This window comes from Mauremys reevesii, linkage group 23 (genome assembly GCF_016161935.1).
Source record: "Mauremys reevesii isolate NIE-2019 linkage group 23, ASM1616193v1, whole genome shotgun sequence".
NCBI lineage: Eukaryota > Metazoa > Chordata > Testudines > Geoemydidae > Mauremys > Mauremys reevesii.
Genome location: NC_052645.1, coordinates 8,965,714 through 8,978,293, shown reverse-complemented (window position 1 = coordinate 8,978,293; position 12,580 = coordinate 8,965,714). Strand labels below are relative to the sequence as shown.

General features: G+C 47.3%; 1 protein-coding gene across 1 annotated transcript in view; it reads right to left on the bottom strand.

Moving 5' to 3' along the window:
* FABP3 (fatty acid binding protein 3) overlaps nt 1–12,580 on the bottom strand; it is a 28,733-nt gene continuing 16,153 nt past the window's right edge. The window contains exons 3-4 of the mRNA XM_039511909.1: nt 836–937; nt 1–254 (exon numbers count right to left, since the gene is read on the bottom strand). Coding sequence (XP_039367843.1) covers nt 201–254; nt 836–937 — 156 coding nt within the window. The 3' untranslated portion in view covers nt 1–200. The remainder of the gene's footprint in view (nt 255–835; nt 938–12,580) is intronic.

The window sequence follows — 12,580 nt, the reverse complement described above, 5'->3', positions numbered from 1 at the left end:
TGTAACAACTTTGGTTTATTATTTTCCACATAGGGTCTTACAAGATTAAAAAAAACAAACCACAGAAAGCAGAGTCACGGGCGGAAGGGGAGGGCTCACCTGCACTGGTTCCATGCTCACGTATTAAATTGAATACAAAACGTGGGGGGGGGAGGCAATTCCGTGAGTTCAGCACGGGGTGATCATCAGAGCCCTGGTGTCTATGTTGCCTTTTCATACGTGCGAGTGCAGATCACAGTGCCCATGGTGAGAGTCTGGAATCAGAAACAAAACAAGGGAGGTTAGAGGAGGATTTGGGGTCAGTCCCTCGCCAGGAGCTTCACAGCTGACCTGCCCCCCAGCAGGTTCTGTCAGGCATTCCCCGCAGGGCAGGGCAGGATCTGACTGGAGTTCAGGGAATTAACAATTCTTGAGATCTGCCCCCTGGCTTCTCTCTCAGCTTTTAAGCTATCCCTGTAGGACAGATATTCAGCCAGCTGTTCTGGTTCTTCTAACCCGTCCAAGGCCTGATCTACACTTGTTGGACTGGTTTAACTGTGGGTTCAGAGTGTATATTTATACTGGTACCACTCTGATACATGCTGGTATAAATGTACCTTATTATCAGTATAGCTATTTCTCTTTCCTGTAAGGGAATATGCACCTTTATACTGATGTATCTTATTCCACACAAGGGGCTTTGTAGTGCTTTAACAGGGCTAGTTAAAGCCGTTATAACTTACCGCTGTAAACAACCCCGACGTTCATCCGATGCCACCTACTGATTGGCAATACCTTGAGTGACTGGAAAGGCAGGTGCCGTTAGCAGAACCTAGGAATATTTTTGCCCTCTTACCAGAATTAACTTCCCATCCTCCAGTTCTCGGACTAACGTTGTCTCCTTTCCATCCCATTTCTGCACATGGATAAGTTTTCCTCCATCCAGCGTCACGAGAGACTGCAGGGGGAGAGAGAGATCAAAGCTCATAGCATAGGAGCAGCACTGGTGGTTTAAAATGGGGTAATAAGATCGATCCTTCGTGGGCTTAAGGTTCAGGCACACGCAGTGTCTCTGCCCGCACATCCCCAAGGATTTGCCCTTGAATCTGGTCAGCAGGACCTTTCATGTCTATCGAAGGGGTGAATGCCTGGGAACTGTGAAACCAAGGAAGTGGTGCAGGCAGAGTGGCGTCACTGCAGAAAGAGCCATAAGAATTAGCTCAGGGCTGGAAGTGGGGACTTTTAGATCTCACTGATGCTTGGCTGTTCATTGCTGCAACTAGAGTAGGGCAGGGCATTCGCCCGGCCATCCCAGCAGCTATACGGTATTTTGGTGCCTTATACAAAAGAAGTTTCTTGGTGGCTGCAGAGAGAATGGACCCTGCCCTCCCAGCTGCTAGAATTAGTTTACAGGGATGGTCATGGTGGCAAAGAGAGAGATTTTAATCAGCCTGGAGCTACCAGGGAGCAAGGGGGACATCCCACCCTCCACCCCACCCCTAAAAAAAAGATCATCAAAGAGTCCTAAATTGTGAGAGAGGCTAAAATATGAACCAAGTTGTTCAGTGTAAAGCAGTGAACAGTGGCAGATGGGAGAGACTTCATCCTCTATATAAATTCTAAATCACAGCAAAATATTGACACTGGAGCTAAATTTTATTTGTAAACTCTTAAAATCCAAGATTTTCCAGGAGTTTCACCAGCCCCTGGACTTCTGGAAGGTGCGTTGTTTTTTAAATAGTGACATCTAGGGGCCTCAAAATATCCCCGCCACCCCCAATCATGGGACCCTGGAACTGACCCTGAGTTTAATGGTGCAGCTTGCATGAATTTCCTTGGTGAGTTAATGCCAAAAAAGGGAGGAGGAGGAGGAGGGAGTCTTTCCTACCCTTTGGTCCCACCTGAGGGTTCTCTCGCCTCAACCGTAATTGAAGGGGCTGATTAATGTCCAGGGGGAATAAACATTCAGGAGATCCACAGGGAAGGAGGGGGGTGCTGCTGTTATGTGAGAGTTTGGGGGTGGCCACACTGGTTTGGCTAAGGAAGGGGAAGCCCAAACTGCTGGAGATCAGAGCAGAAGTTGGGTCGGGTTTGGAAGACAGGTGTGTCTGTTCACCGCGGCTGATGGGAACAGGTGCAGTTCTAGTGCCGCTCCCACAGTGAGCAGGGGATTGTTTAAACCTGCCCTCCCCTGGTGTGACCTTCACTCTAACCTGACAATGCCCCACGGCAAGACTTCAATTACAAATGCAAACCCTGTCCTGAAACACCTAATCCCAGGGCTTTTCAGCCTTGGTTCCTAGCCCACTCTCAGGGAGCCAGTCTGTCTCTTATAACAGAGTGACCCCACCCTGCTCTGACTCCCAGGATGAGTCAGACAGACAGCTCTTCACCCCCCCGGTGTGTGTGGGAGGGAGGGGGTGCAGACGGATGACTCAGAGGTCCAATGAGCAAAGGTTTCACTATTCTTTACACTCAGCAATTAGAACAGCCTGCTAATAACGCTCCCCCTTAGCTCAGGCCCCAAGGACTGATGGTCCTGGTGATAGCTGTGGCATTGGTGTGTGAGTGGCCATGACTTCGTTCTCTCTGCTCTCCCCCTGCCGCGTGCTTCACCGCCTCCTCAGAGCTGTTTGGGCTGTTCAGAGAGGACCGAATCACGGAGGCCTCTTTATTTAATCCCTGCCGAGCTGGTTGCTGAGATTAGCCAGTTTTGCCTTGGAAACAAGAGCCGCAGAGGCTGAATTTCCTCTCCCGATGAGCTGCTTATTGACGGGCAGGGGACTCGGGTCACAGTGTCGCGAATGGGTTTCTGAGCAGTGTAATTAAAGCCTGATTGTTCCCTCCCCCTGCCCCTGCCCCTGTCCCAGCCTTGGCAAGGCTGTGTTTACACAGCATCTTGTGTTGACGCTGACCTAACAGCCAGGCCAGGCCATGGCTAAGGTCAGCGTGACAATTCTCTTGTCCAAACAGCCAGGGAACCCCCGTGCAATCAGGTGGTGTGAGGCCAATCCAGGTCCATCTCAGGCCGGAGAGCCTCCTGCCCTCTGGAGACGTGCTGCAACCCCCAGCCTCCTCCTGCTGCTGTCCCGGTGTCACTCTGCCCTCTTCTGCATGTGTTTGCAAGAAAAACTTTCCTCTTCCATGCCCGCAGGGACGGGCTTGGGCTGCAGGACTCAGCTCCTGCTTTCCAGCACCCAATGCTTGGGGAGTACTCGGCTCCAGGAACCGCATCTCTGTAGGATGGGGCTACCCCCTGCCACCCTCCTGGGATGTTCTGGGAGGCGCATCTGGGGTTCTCTAAACTCCTTGCGAAGCCCCCAAGATTGTTCCATGGCTCCCAGCTGCCAATACTGCTTAAACATGAGGCCCCCACCAAGCCCCTTCTCTCTGGCGATCCTGCCCCACTGCTCCCTTCCCTGGTCTGGGCCACCCACCAGCTGCAGGCATGTTCCCACTAGAGAAGGTGGCCTCCTAGCCTAGTGGCGCTCCGGGCGGCAGGCACCTGGGGGATACAAGACCTGCCCTCTCCCAAGGTGGGAGCATGGGGCAGAGGGTAGAAGGCTCCATAAAGGCAAGAGAGAGGAATGGTGCAGCAGCTGGGTGGGACAGGGGGCCTCTGTGTGATGTTTCACAGCACTTTTGGGGGAAGCTTTACAGATCCTAGGACCTAGAGATGACAGAGATCTGGTCAGCCCACTCCTGGTCACAGTGAGAGCAGCAGCAGACCCCTGCCATCCCTCTCCAGGAGGTGGGGACCACAGCATGGTTGTTCCCTGCTGTATATCTGGAAGATCTGTGTAGGGTAGCTTTGAGTGTCCCAAGGAACCCGACGTCTCAGGAAATGAGTCCCCAGCCTTGCAGATCTCACCATTAGGGAAATCCCTTCCCCAAATGCCATCCGCTGGCTGCCCCTTGGACTGTCCCACCCAATCCCTGTCTCCTGTTGGTGCAAACCCTTCCAGACAGCAGCACCTGCCCAGAACTGGGGCTTTCATTAATTGCTCTCCTCAGCCCCCTAAATGCTCGTCACTGATGATCGATTCCACTCCTAGCCAACTCTGCCCTTCCAAGCCCTGAGCTTCTTACCCCTGATCAGCACAGATCTTCTGCCATAAGAACATAAGAATGGCCATACTGGGTCAGACCAAAGTATCCTGTCTTCCAACAGTGGCCAATGCCAGCTGCCCCCGAGGGAATTAACAGAACAGGTAATCAACAAGTGATCCAGCCCCTGTCATCCATTCCCAGCTTCTGGCAAACAGAGGCTAAGGACACCATCCCTGCCCATCCTGGCTAATAGCCACTGATGGACCTATCCTCCACGAATTTATCTAGCTCTTTTTTGAACCTGGTTATAGTCTTGGCCTTCACAACATCCTCTGGCAAGGAGTTCCACAGGTTGACTGTGTTGTGTGAAAAAATACTTCCTTTTGTTTGTTTTAAACCTGCTGCCTATTAATTTTATTTGGTGGCCCCTAGTTCTTGTGTTATGAGAAGGAGTAAATAACACTTCCTTATTCACTTTCTCCACACCAGTCATGATTTTCTAGACCTCTATCATATCCCCCATTAGTCGTCTCTTTTCCAAGCTGAAAAGTTCCAGTCTTATTAATCTCTCCTCATACGGCGGCCGTTCTATACCTCTAATAATTTTTGTTGCCCTTCTCTGAACCTTTTCCAATTCCAATATATCATTTTTGAGATGGGGCGACCACATCTACACACAGTATTCAAGGTGCGGGCGTACCATGGATTTATATAGCGGCAATATGATATTTTCTGTCGTCTTATCTATCCCTTTCTTATTGATTCCCAACATTCTGTTTGCTTTTTTGACTGCCGCTGCACATTGAGTGGATGTTTTCAGAGAACTATCCACAATGACGCCAAGATCTCTTTCCTGAGTGGTAACAGCTAATTCAGACCCCATCATTTTATATGTATAGTTGGGATTATGTTTTCCAATGTGCATTACTTTGCATTTATCAACATTGAATTTCATCTGCCGTTTTGTTGCCCAGTCACCCAGTTTTGAGAGATCCTTTTGTAGCTCTTCTCAGTCTGCCTGGGACTTAACTATCTTGAGTAGTTTTGTACCTTCTGCAAATTTTGCCACCTCACTGTTTACCCCTTTTCCCAGATCATTTATGAATATATTGAATAGGACTGGTCCCAGTACAGACCCCTGGGGGACACCACTATTTACCTCTCCATTCTGAAAACTGATAATTTATTCCTACCCTTTGTTTCCTATCTTTCAACCAGTTACCAATCCATGAAAGGACCTTCCCACTTATCCCATGACAGCTTACTTTGCTTAAGAGCCTTCGGTGAGGGACCTTGTCAAAGGCTTTCTGAAAATCTAAATACACTATAGCCACTGGATCCCCCTTGTCCACATGCTTGTTGACCACCTCAAAGAATTCTAGTGGAGTGGTGAGGCATGACTTCCCTTTACGAAAATCACGTTGACTCTTCCTCAACAAATTATGTTCATCTGTGTGTCTGACAATTTTGTTCTTTACTACAGTTTCAACTAGTTTGCCTGGTACTGAAATCACGCTTACTGGTCTGTAATTGCTGGGATCTCCTCTGGAGCCCTTTTTAAAAATTGGCATCTGAGATGCATGGCTAGAAAGGGTTAAGCATCCTGCAAAATAAATAACCCACAGAAGAATGTGGGGAGATAATATTTGTGGTTTCATGTATTTTTTACATATGTATGAGTAGGGTCAACAATGTACTCAGCAGTCCCTGTCTATGCTGTATTCTGATCATTCAGAGGTCAAAAGAAGATCCTAGCATTTAAATGAATTGTAAACACAGGATATCTTGGTATTCATCTCTCTTTGAAATGGATAGCAAATAATCTGTGATTGGTGGAGGAACAAGCAAATTGCCTTATGTTAATTCTATAGCTAAGTACCAGTGATGGACCTCCTTCAAAGTCAGCCTATTTACCTTTTGAACTCCCAACTTGTCAAAAAACATGAAATTGTATAAAAGATCCTTGGATCCTGAGTCTGTCGTCTCAGATCTGCTTAGGCTTCATCAGGGGAAGTTTGAGTCTCAAGACTGAGGTCCCAGTTATGCCGGCATGCCCTGAATATGAGATTTGGACATTGGACTATGACCTATGAACTGAGTTCTAAAGGAACTTTTTGCAGCTACGAAGCTCACCCATCTCTGCTATGAATCTGCACCTCAGTGGATTGAACTCATGTCTGTATGTACACTGATCTTTTAACCATACTCCCTCTCTTTTGTTTTTTAATACATTTTAGTTCAGTTAATAAGAATTGGCTGTAGCATGTATTTGGGTAAGATCTGAAACATTCATTAACCTGGGAGGTAACGTGTCCGATCCTCTGGGATTGGTAGAACCTTTCCTTATATATGATGAAATATGATTTACAGACATTTTCATCATATTTGACGTGGGTACCTGGATGGAGGCCTGAGGCTGGATCACATTAAGGGAACTGTGTTGTTTGGACTTCTGAGTAACCAGTGAGGGAATAAAGAAGCTGTTTTATGCTGGTTTGGTAAATCTAAGGATTGGAATCTCCACCAGCTTTATGGGGATTGTCTGCCCCATTCTTTGCAGTTCACCCTAATTGAGTGACTCCCCACTAGGATCCCGGTCACAGCGTCACATGAGCTCTCCTCCAGTCATTTGGTACAGACGCTGATTTAAATTATAGGTTACAGACGACCGTGAGTAGTCCTGCAACTTCACATTTGAGTTCCTTCAGAACTCTTGGGTGGATACCGTCTGGTCCTGGTGACTTATTACTGTTTAGCTGATCAGTTTGTTCCAAAACCACCTCTAATGACACCTCAGTCTGGGGCAGTTCCTCAGATTTGTCACCTAAAAGGAAGGGCCCAGGTTTGGGAATCTCCCTCACATCCTCAGCCGTGAAGACCAATGCAAAGAATTCATTGAGTTTTTCCGCAATGGCCTTAGCGTCCTTGAGTGCGCCTTTAGCATCTTGACCGTCTGGGGCCCCACTGGTTATTTCGCTGGCTTCCTGCTTCTCGTGTACTTTAAAATGTTCTTGCTATTACTTTTTGAATCTTTGGCTAGCTGTTCTTTAAATTCCTTTTTGGCCTTGCTAATTATATTTTTACACTTCATTTGCCAAAGTTTATGCTACTTTCTATTTTCCTCATTAGGATTTAACTTCCACTTTTTAAAGGATGCTTTTTAGCCGCTCACTGCTTCTTTTACTTTGTTGTTTAGCCAGGGTGGCTCTTTTTTGGTTCTCTTACTATGTGTTTTAATTTGGGGTATACATTTAAGTTGAGCCTCTATTATGATGTCTTTAAAAAGTTTCCATGCAGCTTGCAGGGATTTTACTTTTGGTGCTGTACGTTTTAATGTCTCTTTAACTAACCTCATTTTTGTGTAGTTCTCCTTTCTGAAATTAAATGCTACAGTGCTGGGCTGCTGTGGAGTTTTCCCCGCCACAGGGATGTTAAATTTAATTATATTATGGTCACTATTACCGAGCGGTTCAGCTCTATTCACCTCTTGGACCTGATCCTGTGCTCCACTTAGGACTCTGCTCTGGTGGGTGCCAGGAATAGTGCTCCAAGCAGCAGTCATTTAAGGTGTCAAGAAATTTTATCTCTGCCTCCCATCCTGACGTGACATGTACCCAGTCAATATGGGGATAGTTGAAATCCCCCCATTATTATTGGGTTTTTTATTCTAATCTCCCTGAGCATTTTGCAGTCACTATCACCATCCTGGTCAGGAGGTCTGTAATATATCTCTACTGCTATATTCTTATTATTCAAGCATGGAATTACTATCCATAGAGATTCTATGGTACAGTTTGGTTCATTTAAGATTTTTACTTTGTTTGATTCTATGCTTTCTTTCACATATAGTGCCATTCCCCCACCAGCATGACCTGTTCTGTCATTCTGATATATTTTGCACACTGGTATTACTGTGTCCCATTGATTATCCTTATTCCACCAAGTTTCTGTGATGTCTGTTATATCAATATCCTCATTTAATACGAGGCGCTCTAGTTCACCCATCTTATTATTTAGACTCCTAGCATTGGTATATAGACACTTTAAAAACCTGTCACTTTTTAGCTGCCTGCCATTACAGGATGTAATTGAATGGGACTTTTTTTCATTTGACTGTTTCTCATCAGATCCTACCTGTATTATATCATCTTCCATCCTCTCCTCCTTATTAGGACATAGGGAATCTCCATTTATAGATCATCCTCTAAGGGATGTCCAAACCACGTGCTCCTCTGCACCTGTCGGCTTTCCCCCAGCCCTTAATTTTAAAACTGCTCTATGATCTTTTTAATTTTAAGCGTCAGCAGTCTGGTTCCACTTTGGTTTAGGTGAAGCCCATCCTTCCTGTATAGGCTCCCCCTTTCCCAAAAGTTTCCCCAGTTCCTAATAAATCTTAACCCCTCCTCCCTACACCATCGTCTCATCTATGCATTGAGAACCTGCAGTTCTGCCTGTCTAACTTGCCCTGCGTGTGGAACTGGAAGCATTTCAGAGAATGCTACCATGGAGGTCCTGGACTTCAATCTCTTACCTCACAGCCTAAATTTGGCCTCCAGGACCTCCCTCCTATCCTTCCCTATGTCATTGGTACCTACTTGTACCACGACCACCAGCTCCTCCCCAGCACTACATAAGCCTATGTAGATGTCTCGAGAGATCTGCAACCTTCGCACCAGGTAGGCAAGTCACCATATGGTTCTCCCAGTCATCGCAAACCCAGCGATCTATGTTTCTAATGATCGAATCTCCCATTACTAATGCCTGTCTCTTCCTAATGACTGGAGTTCCCTCCCCTGGAGAGGTATCCTCAGTGCGAGAGGTTACCACAACATCATCTGGAAGGAGGGTCCCAACTATGGGATCATTTCCCTCTGCTACAGCTGGATGTTCTCCTTCCCTGAGACTTTCATCCTCCTCAACAGCACAGAGGCTGTCAGACCAGGGGTGGAATAATCAACACCTCCTGCAACACGTAACTTTTTCTGAGAGGTCTCCCACTCCTCTACTAAACGTAAACATGCTTAGCTTACAAGGTCTGAAAATATCAGGTGGTATGGTTACAAACGCAAGGCACTTCTGAATTCAGTAGGAATGTTGGATGTGCATAGAACACAGGACTGGTTCCTGCATGGTTACAGAACTGCAGTAAAGTGGAACAATTTTCAGTTTGTGTGATTGGAGGATATCTGGGTCCATATTGTAAGACTGTCCCACATAATGAGGAAAAGTTGAGGTGCCTTTGCTGTTGTTGCAATCTTAGTTTCTGTGGAGAACTTGTCGTCTTCTTTTTATGTTTTTACAGGAAACAAAACTAAAAAAAGGGTAATGGTTGTTGAAAATAGCAATTCTGGTCCTAGTTAGCACTGGGAAGATGCCAACATTTGTTGCTCAATTTTATCGTACTTTTTCTACAGAAATTTACAGTGGGTCAGTATTGGACTTGGGAGAAATGAAGTAACAGAGAGTGGCCCAAATTGAACTTGAGCGCTCCTGAACTTTGAGGGTGTAAATCTGGAAGGCAGGTGCTAGATTCCCTTTCTGAATGTTAGCTAAATCCGGAAAGGAAAAGCCAATTTCTGCTTCCTTGGCTCAGGAGTGGAAACCGAGTCACATCCTCCTGTGTGCCTGGTATCTAAAGCTGCCCAGGTCCTCTAGTAGAGCCTTCCCTTCCTTCCTTATCATTTTAACTTCCCCTGGTGGGGTCCACATAACTCTGAGCCTTGCTAGGCTTCAGATAGACTTATCAGTCTCCACCCCAAACCCCACTTTGCCTCCAGCCTTTATAATGGTGTTAAATATGTAAACAAGTGTTTTTAATTTCTAAGGGGGAGGGCACACTCAGAGGCTTGCTGTGTGAAAGGGGTCACCGGTACGAAACTGTGAGAACCACTGAGATAGAGGCACACTGTGCATTCATTCCCGCAATTCCTTCTTTGGGGGCTGCCAGCCGAGGCCACTAGCATCCCTAATCCAATCTGGAGAAGTCTTTTACTCTTTGTGCCTCCATGTTCCCCATTCACAGCACCACCCTCTTCTAGCAGCCAGCTCCCCATTCACAGCACGCTCCCTGCATCAGGTCTCAACAGCCCCCGGCAGCTTCCCCTCCTTTCCTGGGTGATGGCAGCCCAGGGGATGCTGGGAGATGTAGTTCCTTTCCTGCTCCAGGGCGAGCTTTCCAGGCAGGGAGCTGACCCAGGAACTACAGCTCCGGGGGTACTTTGGGCTCTCAGCTCCCAGGCTGGATCCCTGTGGGCAGAGGGTGAGGGCTGGTCTGGAACGTTGTTGCCTGTCTCTGGTTGGGCAGGGGGGATACAATGTATCAGGGCCCTGATACAGTGTATCATATCCCGGGGGGGTGGGGTGAGGGCTGGCGGTCTGCTCGCCCCAGGGATTAGCCAAGCCTGCGAGGTGGGGGTCAGGTGTTCTCTGGGGCTGAACTCCGCAGTAACCAGTGTGCTGCTCCACGCACTAAGGGGAGGAAGCGAGCGGTATGGGCCCCTTCTGAGTGTGGGCCTGGCGCCACGGAGCCACTGGCACCATGGTAAACCCGGTAATGGGTGGAACCGTTCTGCTGTGTCTCACCTATGTACCTCTCTGTCTCCCTTAGCTCCTCCAGCTCAGCCAGCCTGGCCCCCAAAGCCTGTACAGCAGGGTTCTCAAACGTTTGTACTGGTGACCCCTTTCACATAGCAAGCCTCTGAGTGCGACACCCTCCCCTTATACATTAAAAACATGTTTTTATATATTTAACACCATTATAAATGCTGGAGGCAAAGTGGGGTTTGGGGTGGAAGCTGACAGCTCTCAACCCTGCATTTAATAACCTCGCGACCCCCTGAGGGGTCCCGACCCACAGTTTGAGACTCCCTGCTGTACACGGTCTCTGAGGACCAAGAGCTCCTTGCACTGAATGCACATATATGGCACCTGCCCATAGGGCAGGTAATCAGACATGCTGCCTTGGGTGCAATAACCTGGGTAGCCCCCACTCTGTTGCTGGACTTTACCCTGCAGTCTCTTTTTACTCCTGCAGCTGGTGCCTTTGTTGTTTTGTTTTGTTTTTAATTGGGATGTTTTGTAGCTTAAGTTTAAAGAAGTTTAAGGAATGTTACGTGTATCCCCCAAACTCCTTCGCAAAACTCCCCTGTTAGCCACTGCTCCGGTTGCTTAGGAGTGGGCTTATTAAAGCCCTGGTTTTCCTGAGTAGCCCCCACCCTTGGTTAAGGGTTGATGGGTGCTTAAAAGATTAGGGATCAAAGCCTCGTTAAGAAGCTCTCAGCTCCCAGCCTTACCTAGCAGGCCACTAGGCTCAGCACCCACACGGTCAGCACACAGTCCCCCAAACAAACAGACTGCATGGGATATTTCCGTCCTGCAGCAAGCACACCACAACGAACACAAACACACACACAACAGACAACAAACCTGCCCCAAGGGCAGGGCCGGCCCACAACATTTTGGCACCTGAGGCGGGGAGCTTTGAAGGTCCACAGTCTGGGCCAGCGCAAGCTCTATTGAGATGGTCGCAAGGCCGACCAGACTCTCCTGTGTCAGTGTGGAGCGTAGATGTGTTTTTATTAACTTCAGCTTGGAGAAGCTGCGTTCTCCACTGGCAACTGTTACAGGAAGTGCTAGAAGTATGCGCAGAGCAACAAAAGCCTTTGGAAAGAGGGTGGTCATCTTATTTGTGCACATATATTCCAGAACAGCCTTTGGAGTTGATCCTGCTGAAATGTATCTTGAAAGGGCTTTCAGTTCATCACCTAAATCACTCGCATCAATATCGCACATGTCATCATGTGTCAACACTGTCTCTAGTGCCCTGCATTGCTGGTGTAGGTCTTCTGGTATAGTGAGGAGTTTTGGAATATCGTACAACATCCCAAATATACTGCTGTGTTCCTTGAGCTGCATGAAACGTTCTTCAACTGACTGTATTGCACAATCTAGCACCTGGTTAAAGAATTCAACTTTGAATTGTTGTTTGGGGTCTCTTATAGGATTATCCCGTGCCTCAGAATCAAAATGTCGTCTTCTTCGGTGACTCTTGCATTCTTGAATGGGTGGGAAAATAGCTCCAGTGTGAAGTTCCTCTGCCAACTTCTGTGCACTCTTCAGAATGTTTTGAAATCCCTCATCTGACTGGTAAGACTGTAGGTGTCACTTTGCTTTGTCCAGTTGTTCCACTGCTCCAGATATATCACGGTCAACACCTTGGAGTCTCTTGCTTACACCATTTATTTCAAACAGTGTGTCATGCCACAACACTAAGCCACACAGAAATTTGAAGTTATGTATGTTTCTGGTGATTCCATTTCCCTCTGCCACTGTTCTCCCATGAACAGTTCCTGTCATAGCATTATCCTCCATAATGGCAACTATGGCATCATCTGTCTTCCCAATTTGGTGTTTGATAGGCTTTATCATCTCCAGTCGACTTTCCCATCATGTGGCACTCAGTGGTTTCAGTGTCAGAGAGAATGTTCCCAGATGTTGCTTCAAAATTTGCCATCGATGACTTGATGCAGAGAAAAATACATAGATGCTTTGA